The sequence below is a fragment of the Motacilla alba genome, chromosome 7 (genome assembly GCF_015832195.1).
Source record: "Motacilla alba alba isolate MOTALB_02 chromosome 7, Motacilla_alba_V1.0_pri, whole genome shotgun sequence".
Lineage (NCBI taxonomy): Eukaryota > Metazoa > Chordata > Aves > Passeriformes > Motacillidae > Motacilla > Motacilla alba.
The window spans coordinates 210,596-226,296 of NC_052022.1; the positions used below are offsets into that span (position 1 = coordinate 210,596).

Here is a 15,701-nt window from a genome sequence, read left to right on the forward strand (position 1 = left end):
ATTCATCATATTCTTTCCTATCAAAATCAGCCAGTAATAAATTGTAAGCTTGGCAATAAATAATGATGTGCTGGAGTTGGGTGGCACACTGCTGGTCACATTCTGCTGAGTCATGTGGAGCAGCAGACCCATTCACTGTGACATTTAAAATAATCCCCTTCAAATGAATTTCTTACTTTCTGAACTGCCTCATAAGTACTTACAGAATATTCAATATCACTATTTGGATGTGGTTGGCTTTATCTGATGAGAGAGACCTAGTACAGATGCAAGGTGCACTAAAAAATAATTTTTTCTTTGCAAATTTGAAATGCAACTAGCAGAAAAGCAAAAGTTAATAAAAATAGCAAGTTAAAAAAAATCTCTGCAGTACCTGCTGTTTCTCTTGGCTCTTGCTCTGGCATAATAGGCTTCATAACACTTAGGCTTCAGATCCAAGGCTTTGGTAGCAAACTCTTCAGCCATTCCAAAATCCTAATAAAGGAATCAAACACGCTCGTTACACAGCGCCAGTCAAAGCAAGCTGCCAGCTGCAGGTCAAGCTCAGGCTCACGTGGCAGGGGCTCCTGCCCCAGTCTGCAAGAGCAGGTATTTGCTCAAAGCACACACGGGCACAGCTGTGGCACCTGGCTGTGTGGCTGATAACAAAGGTAGCAGTGTTTTTCATCCAGTCTTTTAAAAGTACAGCAGAGATCCAGCAGTTCATCGTTCCACCATCACTGTGTGATGTAAGACCAGCTGTAACAATGCCCCACGGCAACATGCCCTCATCTTATAAGCCACCCATTAACTGACATGATAAAGCCCAAGATCAGGATATAGTGAAAAGGATTCTAAAATAGCACAGCTAGATGGCCACATACAGCCCCAGTAATGCAGTAGGATGTAAGTCTCAGATTCCCAACACCAGAGAGGCAGCAGACTAACAGCAAGAGCTTACATTTGTTTTGCGGCGACATCGTGACAAGTTCAGGTATAATGAAACTCTCAGCTCAGTGAAGGCTTTCATTTCCTCACCAAACCCTTCCCTTGGGAACTTCCTCAGTGCATACTGATAGCGTTGTGCTGCTTCCCTCATCTTGCCTTTCTGCAAATTTTAAGGAACAAGAGGTTTTTCACAAACTTTTAATATTGCAATACTGTTGCCAAAAAGCATATTTATATTTGACATCTACCAAGAGATGCCCTTCAAGTACAAAACAGAGAGACAGATTTTCTAATAAATATACACAGTATGAACTACACTGTCAGAAAAGCACAGTGAGAGCCTGCCTGTTAATCAGAGTTTGTGTCCCTTTCTGAACTCAAATGTTTAATAGCATTTGACAAGGATAATACTTGCACTAATATGTACTACTAGTACCAGAAAAAAAATCATATAATCTGATATATTACTACTCTGTTTTAAACAGAGTTGTAATATATTGGATTATATAACTGAAGAGGCATAAAGGCATTCAGTCTACCTTCAGGCAGAAGTCCAATGTTCTGCTGCCAGAAAAAAAGAAAAATCCACCTACTTTATAGAGTGTATTTCCTTCTTCCATCAGTTTCTGCAGAAGAATCAGGAGAATATCGGGTTTGGAAGTGGCCATTGCCCACGCTGCATTTCCTGCAAGTTAAATTTTAAGGTTCTCTGACAAAAGGGAAGAAAGCATGTTTCTGCTGTCTACCACAGTAGAAAGCCTGGTCCTACTTCAGTATATATTCCACCTACATGGCACCAGTATTACTATTGTCATCGTAATTAGGGTGTACACATTTAAAACGCATCTATGCCGCCACCTGGACAGCAGCCAGGTATTAAATGGTCTGAGACATTTTACCCCTGTGAAGAAATGTACAGAAGTCACAATTAAATTTAGGCCTAAGTAAGAACCTGTATTTGATCACACTTACTACCCAAATAATATGAAACAGTGATTCAAATGTATTAAATATTCAGTAATTATCACGTATACAACTGTATTATGTACTTGCCTGCTGGCAATACATAACTTATATTTCTTTGGCCTGCAATTTGCAAAAATACACAGTTCTATAGTTTATTAGAAGAATGTTATTTAAGAGTAAAACTTCCTAATCTAAATCATTAATAGTGCCACAATTATGTATCAGTAATAGCACAATCACCACTTTTTTGTCTCAAGGCAATGTATGAAGACAGAGTAACCATATACAGTGACTCCTCCAGACCTGACCATCAGCAGACATCAAAGAAGGAGTAAAATAAAAGTCCTTGCATTTCCTCACTTCTAAAGTGAGTCTTGCGTGTCTGCCTTTAAAGGAGATTGTTTCTCTTGGGCGGGCATCTGCCAACCAGACAGCCTGCAAAAATCTGGTGTTTTATTTCATCTACTATACAGAAATAACTAATTCTGGCAGAGCAGAAGCCAGGTGTTTGTCACGGTGCAGGGCAGTTTCACTAACCCAGCTTAGCTCCCTTTCTCAGCAACATGACCACGACTGAGGTATTGCGGCAGCCAATCGCTCTGTCCAGTGGCCTCATGCCACTGTGGTCCACGTGCTCAATCATTGCTCCTTTCTCCACCAAATACTGCACCTGGGAAGAGAAATGAGACATGTTTTGTAGCATGGCTTTTGGTAGGAAAGGCAGACCAAGGAAATATTTAAGGTACCATGTAATCTTCTTTGAAACACACTGAGCATATGCTGCTGAGTACAGTACAGCCATCTAAAACCCACCAAAGGCACCACAGCACAGGCAGCCTGGGGGGAAGCAGCAGTTCCTTCCCATAACAATTACCTGCTCAAGTGCCACCAGCAGTGATCTTGAAAGGGAAGAGGCAGCAACAGTCCTGCCCATGGACAAGCCCCACGACCCAGAGCCATGGGCCTGCTCAAGGACCTCTTTACTGGCACTGTCCCTGCTACTGTCCCTGCTCCAGCCTGGCCAATAGGTGAGCACAGAGCCACTGATGGGACTGGTCTAGGCAGGGAAATGGGAGCTGGCACCACTGCAGGACAATGACCTACAGCAAATGTAGGGACAGGAAGGAACCTGGACACCCCTCATTCTCCAGCAGAGTCTCCAGTACCCAGTGGCACGGGCAAAAACACACACAGCATCTGAAAACTACCAAAGCCACTGTGGAACCTGAGGACTTACAATTTCAAGTTAATTCAGACAAAGGCTGAATGGGACAACATACTATAGCCAACATGCCACAGCAGCACCTGAAACAGACCTTGTGTATGCGAGCTGCAGAAACACAGATGTGAGTGAGTGTGAGAGGCTGTGTGTGCTGTTCCGTCCAGTTCCTTGCTCAGATCTGTCCACAGTGATGCAGACCTGAGTGTGCCCTTCCTCTTCTTACACCTCTTCTTGGGGTATTTCCTCTACAAAGGCACCAACTGACCAGGACCCTAAGAAGGGACCTCTGTGGGTTTGCAGTGTAATTCTGGGCTTCAACCTATCTAGAAAATGCTTTCCTGAGCAAAGATTTTCACTGCAGTCAAGATGAGAGCAGTGTAACCCTCTTGGCTACTTCCCCAAATTTCCTATTATGGTAGGCAATATGTTTTCTAAACTCTAAATTTTTCTAATTTTTTCTTGAATGTTATGTCTTGTTATACTTACAATATCAGCATCCCCATAAAAAGCTGCCAAGTCTAGGGGTGTTCGTCCATTTTTGTCTGTCTGATCAGTTGCTGCACCTTTCTCTACTAAATACTGAACTACTTCCTTGTGGCCTTTCAGACATGCCCAGCTCAGAGCTGTCAGTCCTTCCTTGTCCAGAGATGAAACAGTTGCACCTGAAAAATTAATATGAACTTTGTTATGAAGATTCTCTGTTTAAATGGAAAAATTCCTTAACTCACCCAGATGCAATCCCTGGTGCAGCTGTAATCTGCTATTTATTTTCTACCTTCAGAAATGAGAAATTCCACAGTGCTCAAATGTCCTTCACAAGAAGCCACCATCAGTGGTGTCCGGCCTTGCTTGTCACTTAAATTCACATCAGCCCCATGCTCCACTAGAAGTTTAGCAATCTGAAACAGAAAATATCAATTTAAAAATACATTCCTTGCACCAGAGGGGGTTTAGATTGGATATCAGGAGAATGTCTTAGAAAGTGCTGTCCAGCCCTGGCACAGGGGCAGGGGTGGACTTCCCACCCGCCTCATCCCTGAAGGGATTTAAAAGCCACGTGGATGCAACACTTCAGGACATGGGTTACTGGTGGCCTTGGCAGTCCTGGGGAACAACTGGCCTTGATGGTCTTGGAAGGCTTTTCCAATCTTACCAACTCTATGATTTTACTAGATTGGCAGATGAGATTTCAGCCATAATATCATGAACTTTTAACAAAGAGGACTAAGGTGGTATTTATGGCAACCACTGAGAAGTTCTATGTAGCTCAAGCCCTGAGTGCAGTTCAAGGCCTTCTCCTGACAGGAGAGACCAGCATGAGGAAGGCTTTAGAATCCAAGGATCTCTCTCTGCACAGGAGCAGTACAAAAGATCTGAAATCTCCTCTGATCTTGGTGTAGGAAATAAAGTATTTTAAACTCATGTTATTTTTCAGGTATATTATAATTAAGACTGTTGTGACGCCAATGTGCTTTTTAAGTTATTTCCAGGGATACAAAGGGTTTGGAAGTGAAGCTTCTGAGTACATCCCTCTGAATCAGATGCAAACATGTATTAGAAAATTGACACTAATTATTTTCAAAACTAGAGATGGGAGGAATCAGGGAGCACCTCCCAGAGGATCCCCAAAGCTGTGCCAGACCTGCCAGTGGCCCTGCCGGACAGCGCAGAGGAGCGGGGGCACGCCTCTCCTGCTGGCTCTGCTCACGGCCGCTCCGTGCTCGAGGAGTAACCTGCACACCTCCAGCTTTCCTCTTCCTGCAGCAGCTGTCAGGGCTAGAGAAAGCATTTGCATCAACATCAGCTCTTGGCTTAATTGGCCTTTGGACACACGCACAATATGTGTCACTGAATCCCCATTCTTTCAGCTTTTCACTGTGACACTTGCTGAAAGCTGAAAAGAACAAAAAAACAAAATACTTTCCTCATCATGATTTTTCCCCCTCTTCTATTTTGCTCATATTGTGTTTTAAATAGAACTTGAAATTTAAATTTTGTTGTTTGTGTTGAAGCCTCACCAGTCATGCCAATAAGTATTAAGAAATTAGTTAATGTGTGACTTATGCAAGAATCAGCAAAGGACTTGCTCCTCCAGCTTCTAAAGCCTAGTAACTTCCATTTTCTTCTGAGAAGCGAGTCAAATTGTGAATTTCCTGTTACTCATTTTTATAATTTTCAAACACGGTCAAATGGAATTTTAAAAAAAATCTAATGAATGCTGAAAGTAAAGGAAACTACAAACACTACAGGAAGAAGTAAATTTTTCTTTTTTAGCACTTATCTTACCCATTCCCTCCTCAGTTGACGAAACTGCACTGTGTAACAGTTGTAACAACTGTTTAGAGCTGAACAACTGGAAAGTAACTGTTATGGATATCAATATTACAAGCAAAAGAGTCAAGTCTTGTTCAAAAATCCCCCTTTTAGGGAGTTCACTTCCTCAGTGAGTGAAGATTCCCAATGTATTATGCAAGGATTTCAATTAAAAACACTGACAGGAAAACACTGAAGAACAAAATTAATTTAGAAACAGATGTATGGCTTTTGGAATTCACTGGATTTGCAACAAGGGTTTTGTACACATGTAAAAACAAAGCCCATGTGCTTCTCTAGGATGTGAGGCCACTGACCACCATCCCAGAGCTGCTCCCATGGAATGAAGATGCCACTCACAAGGCACACCAGGGAGCTGCAGTGCAGGCACTACAGTCTGCCTTAGAAACTACATTTGGCCTTTCCCAGACGTCCAAAGGCAGGTCTGTCCTTCCACTGCCTAATCAGAACAAATGAGGCTGTGGCCCAGCATTTCCTTTTCAGGAAACTAATGACATTTAAACAAAGGTTCTCAGACAGAGAATCCCATAAAATTCCACACTAAAACCTAAGCCCTGTATTTCCACAATTTTCCATTTAGTCAAAAAGTCCGTAATTTACAGTAATTTTAATATAAAATATTAATACTTGAGATGCATAGATTCAACAAGTTAAAACCATACTTATAAACTCCATTTTATTATTAAAACTGGTATTTTCAATTATTTTTATTAAGAAGAATTAAATTTAAAAATATTAAAAACTCCTTTATTTTTAAATTAGCAATGCTAATGATGAAACACACAAGAAGGGAAATACCTGTTTCTCCCCACAACGCATCAGTGTCATTGATGTCCATGTCACGGTCTTTTTCAACTGTCAAGATGTAACGAACCACCTGCCAAAAACAGAGAGCAGAGACAAGAGCCTCAGTTGTCACTCATCTGATACTAGGGAGAAAAAGATGTAAAACAAGTGAGAGTGCTTCTCTCTCAATGCATATAATCAATAGAAAAGAAAATCAGTATTACTCAAAACAAATTCAGTAGGACTTTACAATGACCTGAAGACATTCTAAAGTGAATGTTATTGAAAACAGTTTAAAAAGAGCCCAGTGCTCTTCTGTGAATTTGTTGTTTGGCATGACTATGATTTAATGAGTCCCCATGTGGCCAATATAGAACAGAATAATCAAAATAAACAACGGCAAGAATAAAGCCTCCCGCTTCAGAGAGGAAATTCCAGATCATCTAAAACAAGAGAGCAAAAGTGAGAATTTTGTAAAATGGTGATACCTAGGTATTTCCTTCCACATTGGTTATAGCTTACCTGTTTTTCTAAATTTCTTCCCAGAATGGTCTAAGCACACATCAATAAATGGTAATTTTTAAAGCTGAGATAAGCTTAAGTTTTGCTGTGTTACTACAATATTAAGGAAATCTGTGTTTTGAAACCACCTCCTAAAAGATCATTAAATGAAAACTTTTTCTCATGACTGTTTTAAATAGATTTTCTAATGGGGCACATGGTCACTGAGGCTGCAGTCAACAGGCGAGGGAGGAGAATCATACTAACAAAGTTTGGGTGCTACAGGAAAAAACAAAGGCAGGAAAGGAGAGAGGCTCTGTGTGTTTTCAGGCTGTTTGAAAACTGTTGTATACAATGTATGGAAAATCCTAGGATTCAAAATGCTAGGACATAATTTATTAAAATTCATGAAAGACACAGATCTTCTTTCCAGCTAAGAATACAGCTTCTTAATGTCTTAAAAATAGAGAAAGATGGACATTTTTCAAGTATGTATTTATGATTAATGTGATCTCTTTTGTTGATATTCAGGAGCTGACTGCTTTCATTTAATCAGTGGACAGCAAACAAGAACTTTCAAGGCAGCAAAGGAATTATCCATTCATCCAAGTTAACCACAGCTCAGAATCCTCAAGTTTATACTGTAAGACAGCAATGGCTTGTATACCATATATTAAATTAACTGCACATAGATATTTCTGTATTTGGATCATCTAAAAAAACTTAAAAGATCAGACTCTTTATCTTATAGCAACTTAAAACTAGAATTAAAAGAAGTAAGTATTGAAACAGCTTTATTGAAAAGAATTTGTTTCCATTTTGGTTCATCACTTACTACATAACTAAGTCCCCTTGCATAGTTGATCCTCATTCAAGTATCTTTACTTACCCATTACTTTCCTATCAAGTAACAGTTTACAGTTCATTTTCCCAATGAACAGAAGACACCCTTGTATTACCTAAATATCTAAAGCATTTTAAGTACTTCTTATGTGTTTATTTTTAGTGTTCCTTCCCAAATTTCTGTCTAAAGTGACACTGAGCTGAAGTCTGTATGTTGGCATGGGCATCAAGCTAAAACTGAAGCCTGTGTGATTGTGTGCAATGAAAAATTGGGAGAAAAAATTCAACCTGAAGTAGAAACATACTTGGGTGGATCAGTGATACAGAAAATCATCACCACCACTAAAGATTCAGGACTACTTCCAAGGACAGAGAGGAGAAAGTAGACAGAAAATTACATAAAAACAAATCCTGAAGCAAACTATATTATCAGATACTCAGATAGAGCATTTAAACCAGCTGCAAATACATACTACAATAAATATCAGAAGTGTCAACGATTCTTTCCAAGCCTCTTTTAAAAATAGCTGCAAGCACTGTTGTAGAGTTCTGATGATTTCAAACAGATCTGGGAGTACCTGTATTCCCAACCCACCTGGCAGTGCCCCATGCTGGCAGCTGCTGTGAGAGCTTGTTGCAGTGCCTGGCGCTTCCTCAGTGAATCCTGTTCTTGGGAGGGAGCCACCCAAAGCAGGCCGAGCAAGAACTCAAGGATTCCACAGTGCCCTCTCAGTGCACTATGGACCAAAGCACACTGGCCCTTCTTGTCTGCAAGGTCAGCCTGCAGGGGGGAAAAGGGAACACCTGAGGTTAAGAGATGCAGTGAAAGGCTGTGGGGAGGAGATGCTTCAGGGCCCTATGAGAGAGCAGCTCTCACTCCTGACTTCCAGGACAAGGAGGAACATCTGGGGAATTACAGGCCCAACAGCCTCACCTGAGCAGCTGGGAAGGTGATGGAAAAACTAATCCCGGAGAGCACTGCCAAACACAGGGAGGACAAGGTGAGCAGGACCAGTCAGCATGGGCTGGCCAAGGGGAGACTGTGCTTAGCCTGCTGGACAGCCAGCGGCTCTGAGGGGACCAGAGGGTGGGTGAGGAGAGCTGGGGATGCCCTTGACCTCGACTTTAGAGGGCTCCAACACTCTCTCGGTAACAGTCACTGACAAGCTGGTGACAACAGGTCGTGAAGGTGCCCAGTGAGGGGCACCCAAACTGGCTGAACAGCTCTGCCAGAGGGTTGTGACCAGCGGCGCGTGCAAAATGCTTCACGGAAGTCTGGACTCACCCTCAAGCTTATGCCTGATAATTATACACTTAAGTAATCAATAACAGCTTTTTTAGGTATTTGTATGACTCTTCTGGCTGCAGGCTTGGCAATCTTTGTGCACCAGCTTACCTTTGCACCTTTTCTGCACAGCAGTGACACGATGTTCATGTGACCTGCAGCGGCTGCATAACTAAGGGCTGTCATTCCATTTTCTGAAGTTCCATCAATAGCAGCTCCAAATTCGAGTAAAAGAGTGACCACTTCTTCATGGCCAAGGTGTGATTGAACACACAGCACTGGAGCATTATTCAGTACTTCAGTTCTGTAATTCACATTTGCTCCTGCCAAAATCAGCAGCCGACTCACCTAAAATTTATTTTAAACAAAACAATGTTTTCCTCAGATTTGTCTGAATTTGAATCTTGATCAGGTACTCATTTGTTATGCCCTAATTTTGATGCAGGTTTTATTGGCAGACATCAACTTTAACACATATAGAGCAATATAGCAGTTTAAAATCTTCTCTTAGTAAATATATTATTGTATTACTGAGCACTTCACTCCCAAGAGAAGACCTGTCTCTCCCCTGAAACTCACTACTCTCATCACAATTGCATGTGTGACTTGCTGCTACTCTGCAACTACCTCCATTAAGAGAGAACCAGATTGCATAAAAAGAAAATCTCAAAAAAAAAAAATGGCCAGAGCATGCATGTGTGTGTTTCTGTACACACAAATTTCCAGTTAAAAGCCTTAGCAGGTGGCTCAAATTCCAACTGACTGACTTGCATTTAACTATCCATCATCTGGGGGTTCAAATAACAGTGCAAAGTTGTGGTATTTTAAATCCCTTCCTCTCACAGTATTTTCCCCTTTTACAACTGACACCTTCCCACAGAAGCAAAGAGCACTGAGCTCTGCCCAGCAAGGCCATGTGGGACATCTGACCCCCAAAAATGCAGCCACACACTCATCTGTGCTACAGAGCACAGCCACAGAAGAAAAAAGTAAAAACCCTTCTTTCCATCAATACTATCAAGGAAAACTGATTTGAACTTTAGCAACAGCTTACAAAAGTACATGAAAGCTTGTCACTAAAGAGCTCAGATCCAGGTGCTTTTCTGCTGAAGGGTTACACTGACTTCAGCATTCCCCTGCCCAGTGCCAGACAAAGCTGTACAGCCCTGCTGATGTTCTTACCTTCACGTTGGGTGTGTAGATGTTTCTTAGAGAAGCCAGGGCTGTAGACAGTCCATCAGTACTATAACCAATCCACAAGGCTTGGAGATGACTGGAAGAAATTCCGGTCCTTTTACTGAGACCCTAAGAGAAATGACACAACAGGAAATCTCTCTATAGAATTAGAAATCCTATTTTAATCTACAACTCAGTATCAAAAGAAATAAAATCTGGATCGATAGCACTAACAAATATTTTGCATAAGCTCCCAACAAATTATTCAAGCAAGTCAGAGGAGAACCTCTACGATGTGTTCATATGAATAAGTCATAAAGCCTACTAAGCTGCAAGCTTTACCTTGAAAATATGAGCTTTAAGTATATGATGGCCAAGTTCCATAGTTTGTTGGCGGTTTAACTTTCCCTCCTGTCGAGAAAACATGAAAGCCAGTAGAGCATGTCCATTCCTAATAAAAGGGATTAAGAGAGAACCACTTTTATAACTGTATTTCAGTAAATACACATCCTTATGCCTGTTGTAACAGTTTGACTTTGTCACACTACTGAAACATAGCATCACATCTAAACAAAATTCTTTCCATAATGAAATAATGCAAAATGAAAACCAGCAAGTTTTGAAGATGAAAAACTCCTGGTATTTATTTCTGTGCTGTCCCCTCACAGGGGGCCGTGTCAGCTGTGAAGTGGTTTACATACTGCTCCCTTTTGCATTCTCAGAGCCAGGAACTGCAGGCATGTCAGAAAGAAGCCAATCCTTTTAGAAGCACAAGATCAGAATGCTTGTGAAATTTGAGCAAAAACACGTATTTAGTAATTCTGCATCTACATTAGTGGTGGTCAATGTTCTAGGAAACAGTGAGAGCAGCACAACCCTAAGAAAACAAGGTTATCATATACTGTTTGTTAATCAGACCACACACTGGAGCTGGGCAATTAGCCATATGCTAGCTGGACTCTGCATCTGAGGGGGAAAGTTGTGGGAAGCATCTTCTCACCCCATCTTCAGACATTTCTGAACAGAACTTTCCACAATCAGAAGCTTTAGCTGGGCCCAGGCAGCTCCCACTGCTGCTAGGGCAAGCGCTGGGAGTTCCCAGTGTGGTGGGACCAGAGCTCCACAAGGCTGCAAGCCCCCAGTCCCACCTACAGAACTTGTTCAGTTACAGACACTTGAAAGCTCAGACAAGGCTTGGACTGGTGATAATTTTAAATGTCAGCATTATTTATTTTTTTGTAAAACCCAAAAGCTGTAAACCCCAAGGAACATGAAAAAAAAAAAAAAGGGATTTGACTGTGAGAACATGGCAAACAGTAACAGCCACTGTCTCCAACTCAACCAACTCTGGCTCCCAAAGTTACAGAAAGTGAGCTGGAACAAACTAGAACAATGCCAGCAGGATATAATTACAGCACAAAATGTCTCATTATTTTTACGTTTAAAAAAGCACACATGATCTGTTCCTTCTATTCCTGCATTCTACATTACATAGACAAAGTGCTGCTGCACAGGATTCTAAACAATTTTGCTGTGTTAGTAACAATATAGCACTCTAATTTCTCCATGAAGGTAGAAAAGTCAGATGCAAACTTCTGACTTCCACTGAGTCAATTATGCATTGTAAACTTTGAATCTTAAGTCATATTACCTCTAAATATATAAAGGATTTCATTTTGGAAAACATTAGGTGCACTTGTATTTTAACATCACTCTTTCCTCTCACCAGTTGTTGCAATCAAATATAAAAAACCTAATTTTGGTTATTTGAACATGAATTACTGCAGTTTTAATTTACCTTGGCTCACATAAGAAGTCAGTATTTTCACCTTCTGCTCTCCAGACAAGCCATTCCCTGAAGGAAGGATGGCAGAACATGCGTGTTTTGTCACGTCTCTTGATCAGAAAACACGAAAGGGCTTCCATCCTCTGGCTGAAGTCTTCCCACTGTTGTTCACTGTTTATTTGTCCTGCATTAATAGCCTGGAAAATCTGCTCATCTGTCATGGGATGCAGGGATGCCAATGCCACATTCAATATGGGCTGAGCTCGCTCAAAAGCAAAGTTTGTCATGAACTTCATATTGCACTGCAGCAAGTACAGCTCTGACAGAGACACAGGAACAACCTTGTAGCTTGCACTTTTGATTACTAAATGACCTTTTTGGAAAAGATCCAGAGTGAGTTTCAAATAGAGATAAGATCCCAGGCTTCTCATGATCAGGTGGTTACTCACTTTCCCAATTGTAGCTGCATCAGCTTTTCCATTTAAAGACATGTTGTTTGTAATTTCCTGACTGTTATTAATTCTGTACTGAATATAAGCATTCAAATCATCGTGAATTCCTTTGTTGTCTGGAAAATTATCCAGGGATATTGCGATAAATGGCAGTAAACTTACCACTTCCTGTGAGGGAGAGAGGGGGGAAAAACAGAAAAAAAAAATAAAAAAAAAATCAAAGACATTACAGTATTCCAGCACTGAGAACTCAACGATGCACCTCTGCTACATTTCCCTTCTGTAGTGAGTACCAGATTAAAAAGGAATTCAGTAACCCTGAGATGGTTTTGCAAATATTGCCTCCTCGTAAGAGGTAGAACAGTATTTTTACATTTTATCATTTTTCATAGGAAGGTCTCAAATATTTCACTGACCAAACTCAACAACTGAAGGGGATGAGAAATGACCACTTCAAAGTCAAGGAAATGGAAAACAATTACCAGAACTGGACCCTAAGACAGGTCAGGGAAAGGGGGAGGCAAAAGGAATGATCTATCAGGCAGGAATGTTTTATTAAGAAGTATCACAAATGGCAAGAGAGAAAAGACTCCCCTTATCATCTCACCTTCCAGTAACAATGTACCAGAAAGGTGCTGTGCACACATGCCCAGCCCCATGGGCCTGAAGGTACAAGTACCAAGTACAGCACAGACATTTCAGCAGGTTCACCAGAACACACTTTCATGCTTCTGTTACACAGAATGCTTTTTATGTTTATGTAAACAAAGATCCAAAAGACCTTTATTTAAAAGAAACACTTCTGTAACTTCTAACTTAAACCAGAAACTTCTTACACAGAGTCATATATTAGAAATGTTTAGCAAACATCTCCCAACCTTCACAACACAAAAAGGAACTATTCCACTTTGTGTAATTAAATGGATTTCAGAAAGTTGCACTTTCAGACTAGTGAGATGTTTTAAGCAAAGACACACTTCTCCAGTCTCCAGAGAGGGAATAGTCTCTGCTACAGAAACCCCTTTTTAAACCCAAAAATTCAGCTGAGAAATAAACTCTTCAGCCAGTTAAACACTCTGAGTGCTAGTGGTACGAAGGCAGAGAAGAAATAAACTCTCAGAGACAGTACTGCTCAGCTGCACCTTAACACTGCACTCCTGAGGTACAAGGGAACAGACTCAAATTTCATCATTTCTTGTATCAGCAACTCTACTGACAGCTGCAATAAAGTGATTCACAATGGAAAAGGCCTCCAATATTGTATCTGTCCACTGCAAATAAACATGTAACAAAGGAAGCAATGAAAAAATCCAGGAGACTTTGAGTTCCTCTAAACCCAGTATTTTTCATAATAATGCAGCTGCACCCATATAAGTGATCATTTGGTCTTTGAGAGTAAGAAAAGCATTAAAAGGTGGTTTTACCTGGAAATTAGTTCTTACAGTCACTATGAGCTTCAGCCAGGGAGGAAACTTATAGATTATACTTGTGATAAATGAAGAAATTGTGTCACCATAATCAGGTTTATGAAATTCAGCATCATTTAAACCATCTACCAAAATTATGTAGTCTTCCTCAGGAATCTTCTGCTCTGCAATTTGAGAATAAAAAAGGAAAGGATAAAAACCCATTCTCCCTTAAAGTGACACACCTTTATCTTCAAAGTCCCTATGTCAAGAAACAAAAATGTATCTTTATGCACACCAGTACATCTTACGGCATTTAAGCATTATTTAGGAGATTAAAAACAATATTAGAAGACTAAAAACAGTTTTAACAGGAATGATATACTCTGTTCATATGTAGGCAAAGCCCCCATTCTGCCACAGATATCAGGTATCTGCTCAAGCTAGCATTTGTTGGGAAGCAGCTGTTTTCAAGGGGAGTTTGCTAGGGTTTTATTAAATATAAAAATCACGTTGCTACATGCTTCCTTTTACACACCATACTGGAGGGAACAGCTGCAGCTGTGTCAGGGGAGGGTTAGGGTGGATATCAGGAAAGGCTCTTCCCTCAGAGGCTGCTGGGCACTGCCCAGGCTCCCAGGGAACGGTCACATTCCCAGAGCTGCTGGAGCTCCAGGACCATTTGGACACCACTCCCAGGGATGCCCAGGGTGGGATTGCTGGGGTGTCTGTCCAGGGACAGGAGCTGGATTGATGATCCTGGTGGGTTTTTTTCAGCTTAGGAGATTCTGTGATTGTTTGAAAACTGCCACATCCATTTTAAAAGCAAGCAAAACCTACATCCACTTTGCAGATGTTTAGCCCCAGAAAATTATAAAGTATGTGACAAAACTCAAATGCATCTTAAAACAAAATCCTTTAATGGTAATGTGCCAGCTTTAACTTCAAGCTAATAGCTGTATTCCCACTTTCTAGAAAAAAAAAGTTAATATAAAGTTTCCACAACCTTTAATAAGTTTCACAGAATTATAATTTAAACACAAATCACCTGTTTAAAACCCATCTATTATTGTTACAAACAACTAGCACGATTAAGGAATTCCTTTGTCCATGAATGTTCTGCTTTATTTATCTTTAATCCCTTTCTCCACTATTTATGCAGTTTAGATTCCATTTCCAAGTAATTTCCTGCTTAACGTACCTCTCCTGAGGTTTGAAAGTGGTTCCAACACTCCCCTTTTAAAAGCTGCTGCTGGATCCTGGACACACGACCTCAGGCTCAGCATGCTCTGCAGGTGAGGCTCTCTGATGAGGAGGTCTCTGTAGGCTGTCAGCTGATGTGAGCGGCACAGCAAAGCTGCCACGCTGTGCACGAACTCGGGGACGAGACACGTGTATGTGTTATCAGCCTGGCAGTAATGATAAGCAACGACCTGCAGAATTACAAAGTAAAAAGCATTACTCTTTCAGGATTTTGGCTGGTTACTAGTTAGTGCAGTTAGGATAAAGTGTTTTTAAATTTCTCTCTCAACTAAAAAATCCTTTTCAGTATTAAGATCCCATGCTGTAACAGTCTCTGGTAGCCTGGGTCAAACACAGGGAGGAAGGCAATGAAATAGGTTTTTGACCTTGCAGGGCATGCAGAGAGGAAAAGGAATCAAAGTGTCAGATTCTGGCAGGAAAACATAATTTGAGTTCATGGCATTGGGATACAGTGGGTAACCAGCTGATTAACTGAGCACAAAAGTAACCTGAGGGTCTGACTAGGTAACCTAGTAGCTGTAATTTAACAAGACCATGTCCCACACTGTAATGACCTAAGGACTAATTTGATCATCAGGCAAAAGTAAATGACAGACAGCTATTAAAGACATGCTTACACAAGCAAATGGAGAAATACAACAACCGGCTTTATTCCGAGTATTTCAAAGCTGTGTATTACTTAAAAATAAACCAGGACGTAACCCCTATTTCTTTGGGGTAAAAAACCCCAGAACAAACCATAAGGAAAACATGG

General features: G+C 40.8%; 1 protein-coding gene across 13 annotated transcripts in view; it reads right to left on the reverse strand.

Moving 5' to 3' along the window:
• The window catches only part of TANC1 (tetratricopeptide repeat, ankyrin repeat and coiled-coil containing 1), a 60,047-nt gene that overhangs the window by 3,035 nt on the left and 41,311 nt on the right, over window positions 1-15,701 (reverse strand). For all 13 annotated transcript variants that reach the window (XM_038141970.1, XM_038141969.1, XM_038141967.1 and 10 more), the window contains 15 exons: window positions 14,886-15,117; window positions 13,703-13,869; window positions 11,839-12,446; window positions 10,383-10,491; window positions 10,047-10,169; window positions 8,976-9,212; window positions 8,175-8,360; window positions 6,248-6,326; window positions 4,758-4,891; window positions 3,891-4,014; window positions 3,602-3,777; window positions 2,431-2,563; window positions 1,521-1,612; window positions 941-1,087; window positions 374-474 (listed from right to left, as the gene is read on the reverse strand). In XM_038141970.1, coding sequence (XP_037997898.1) covers window positions 374-474; window positions 941-1,087; window positions 1,521-1,612; window positions 2,431-2,563; window positions 3,602-3,777; window positions 3,891-4,014; window positions 4,758-4,891; window positions 6,248-6,326; window positions 8,175-8,360; window positions 8,976-9,212; window positions 10,047-10,169; window positions 10,383-10,491; window positions 11,839-12,446; window positions 13,703-13,869; window positions 14,886-15,117 — 2,648 coding nt within the window. The remainder of the gene's footprint in view (window positions 1-373; window positions 475-940; window positions 1,088-1,520; window positions 1,613-2,430; window positions 2,564-3,601; window positions 3,778-3,890; window positions 4,015-4,757; window positions 4,892-6,247; window positions 6,327-8,174; window positions 8,361-8,975; window positions 9,213-10,046; window positions 10,170-10,382; window positions 10,492-11,838; window positions 12,447-13,702; window positions 13,870-14,885; window positions 15,118-15,701) is intronic.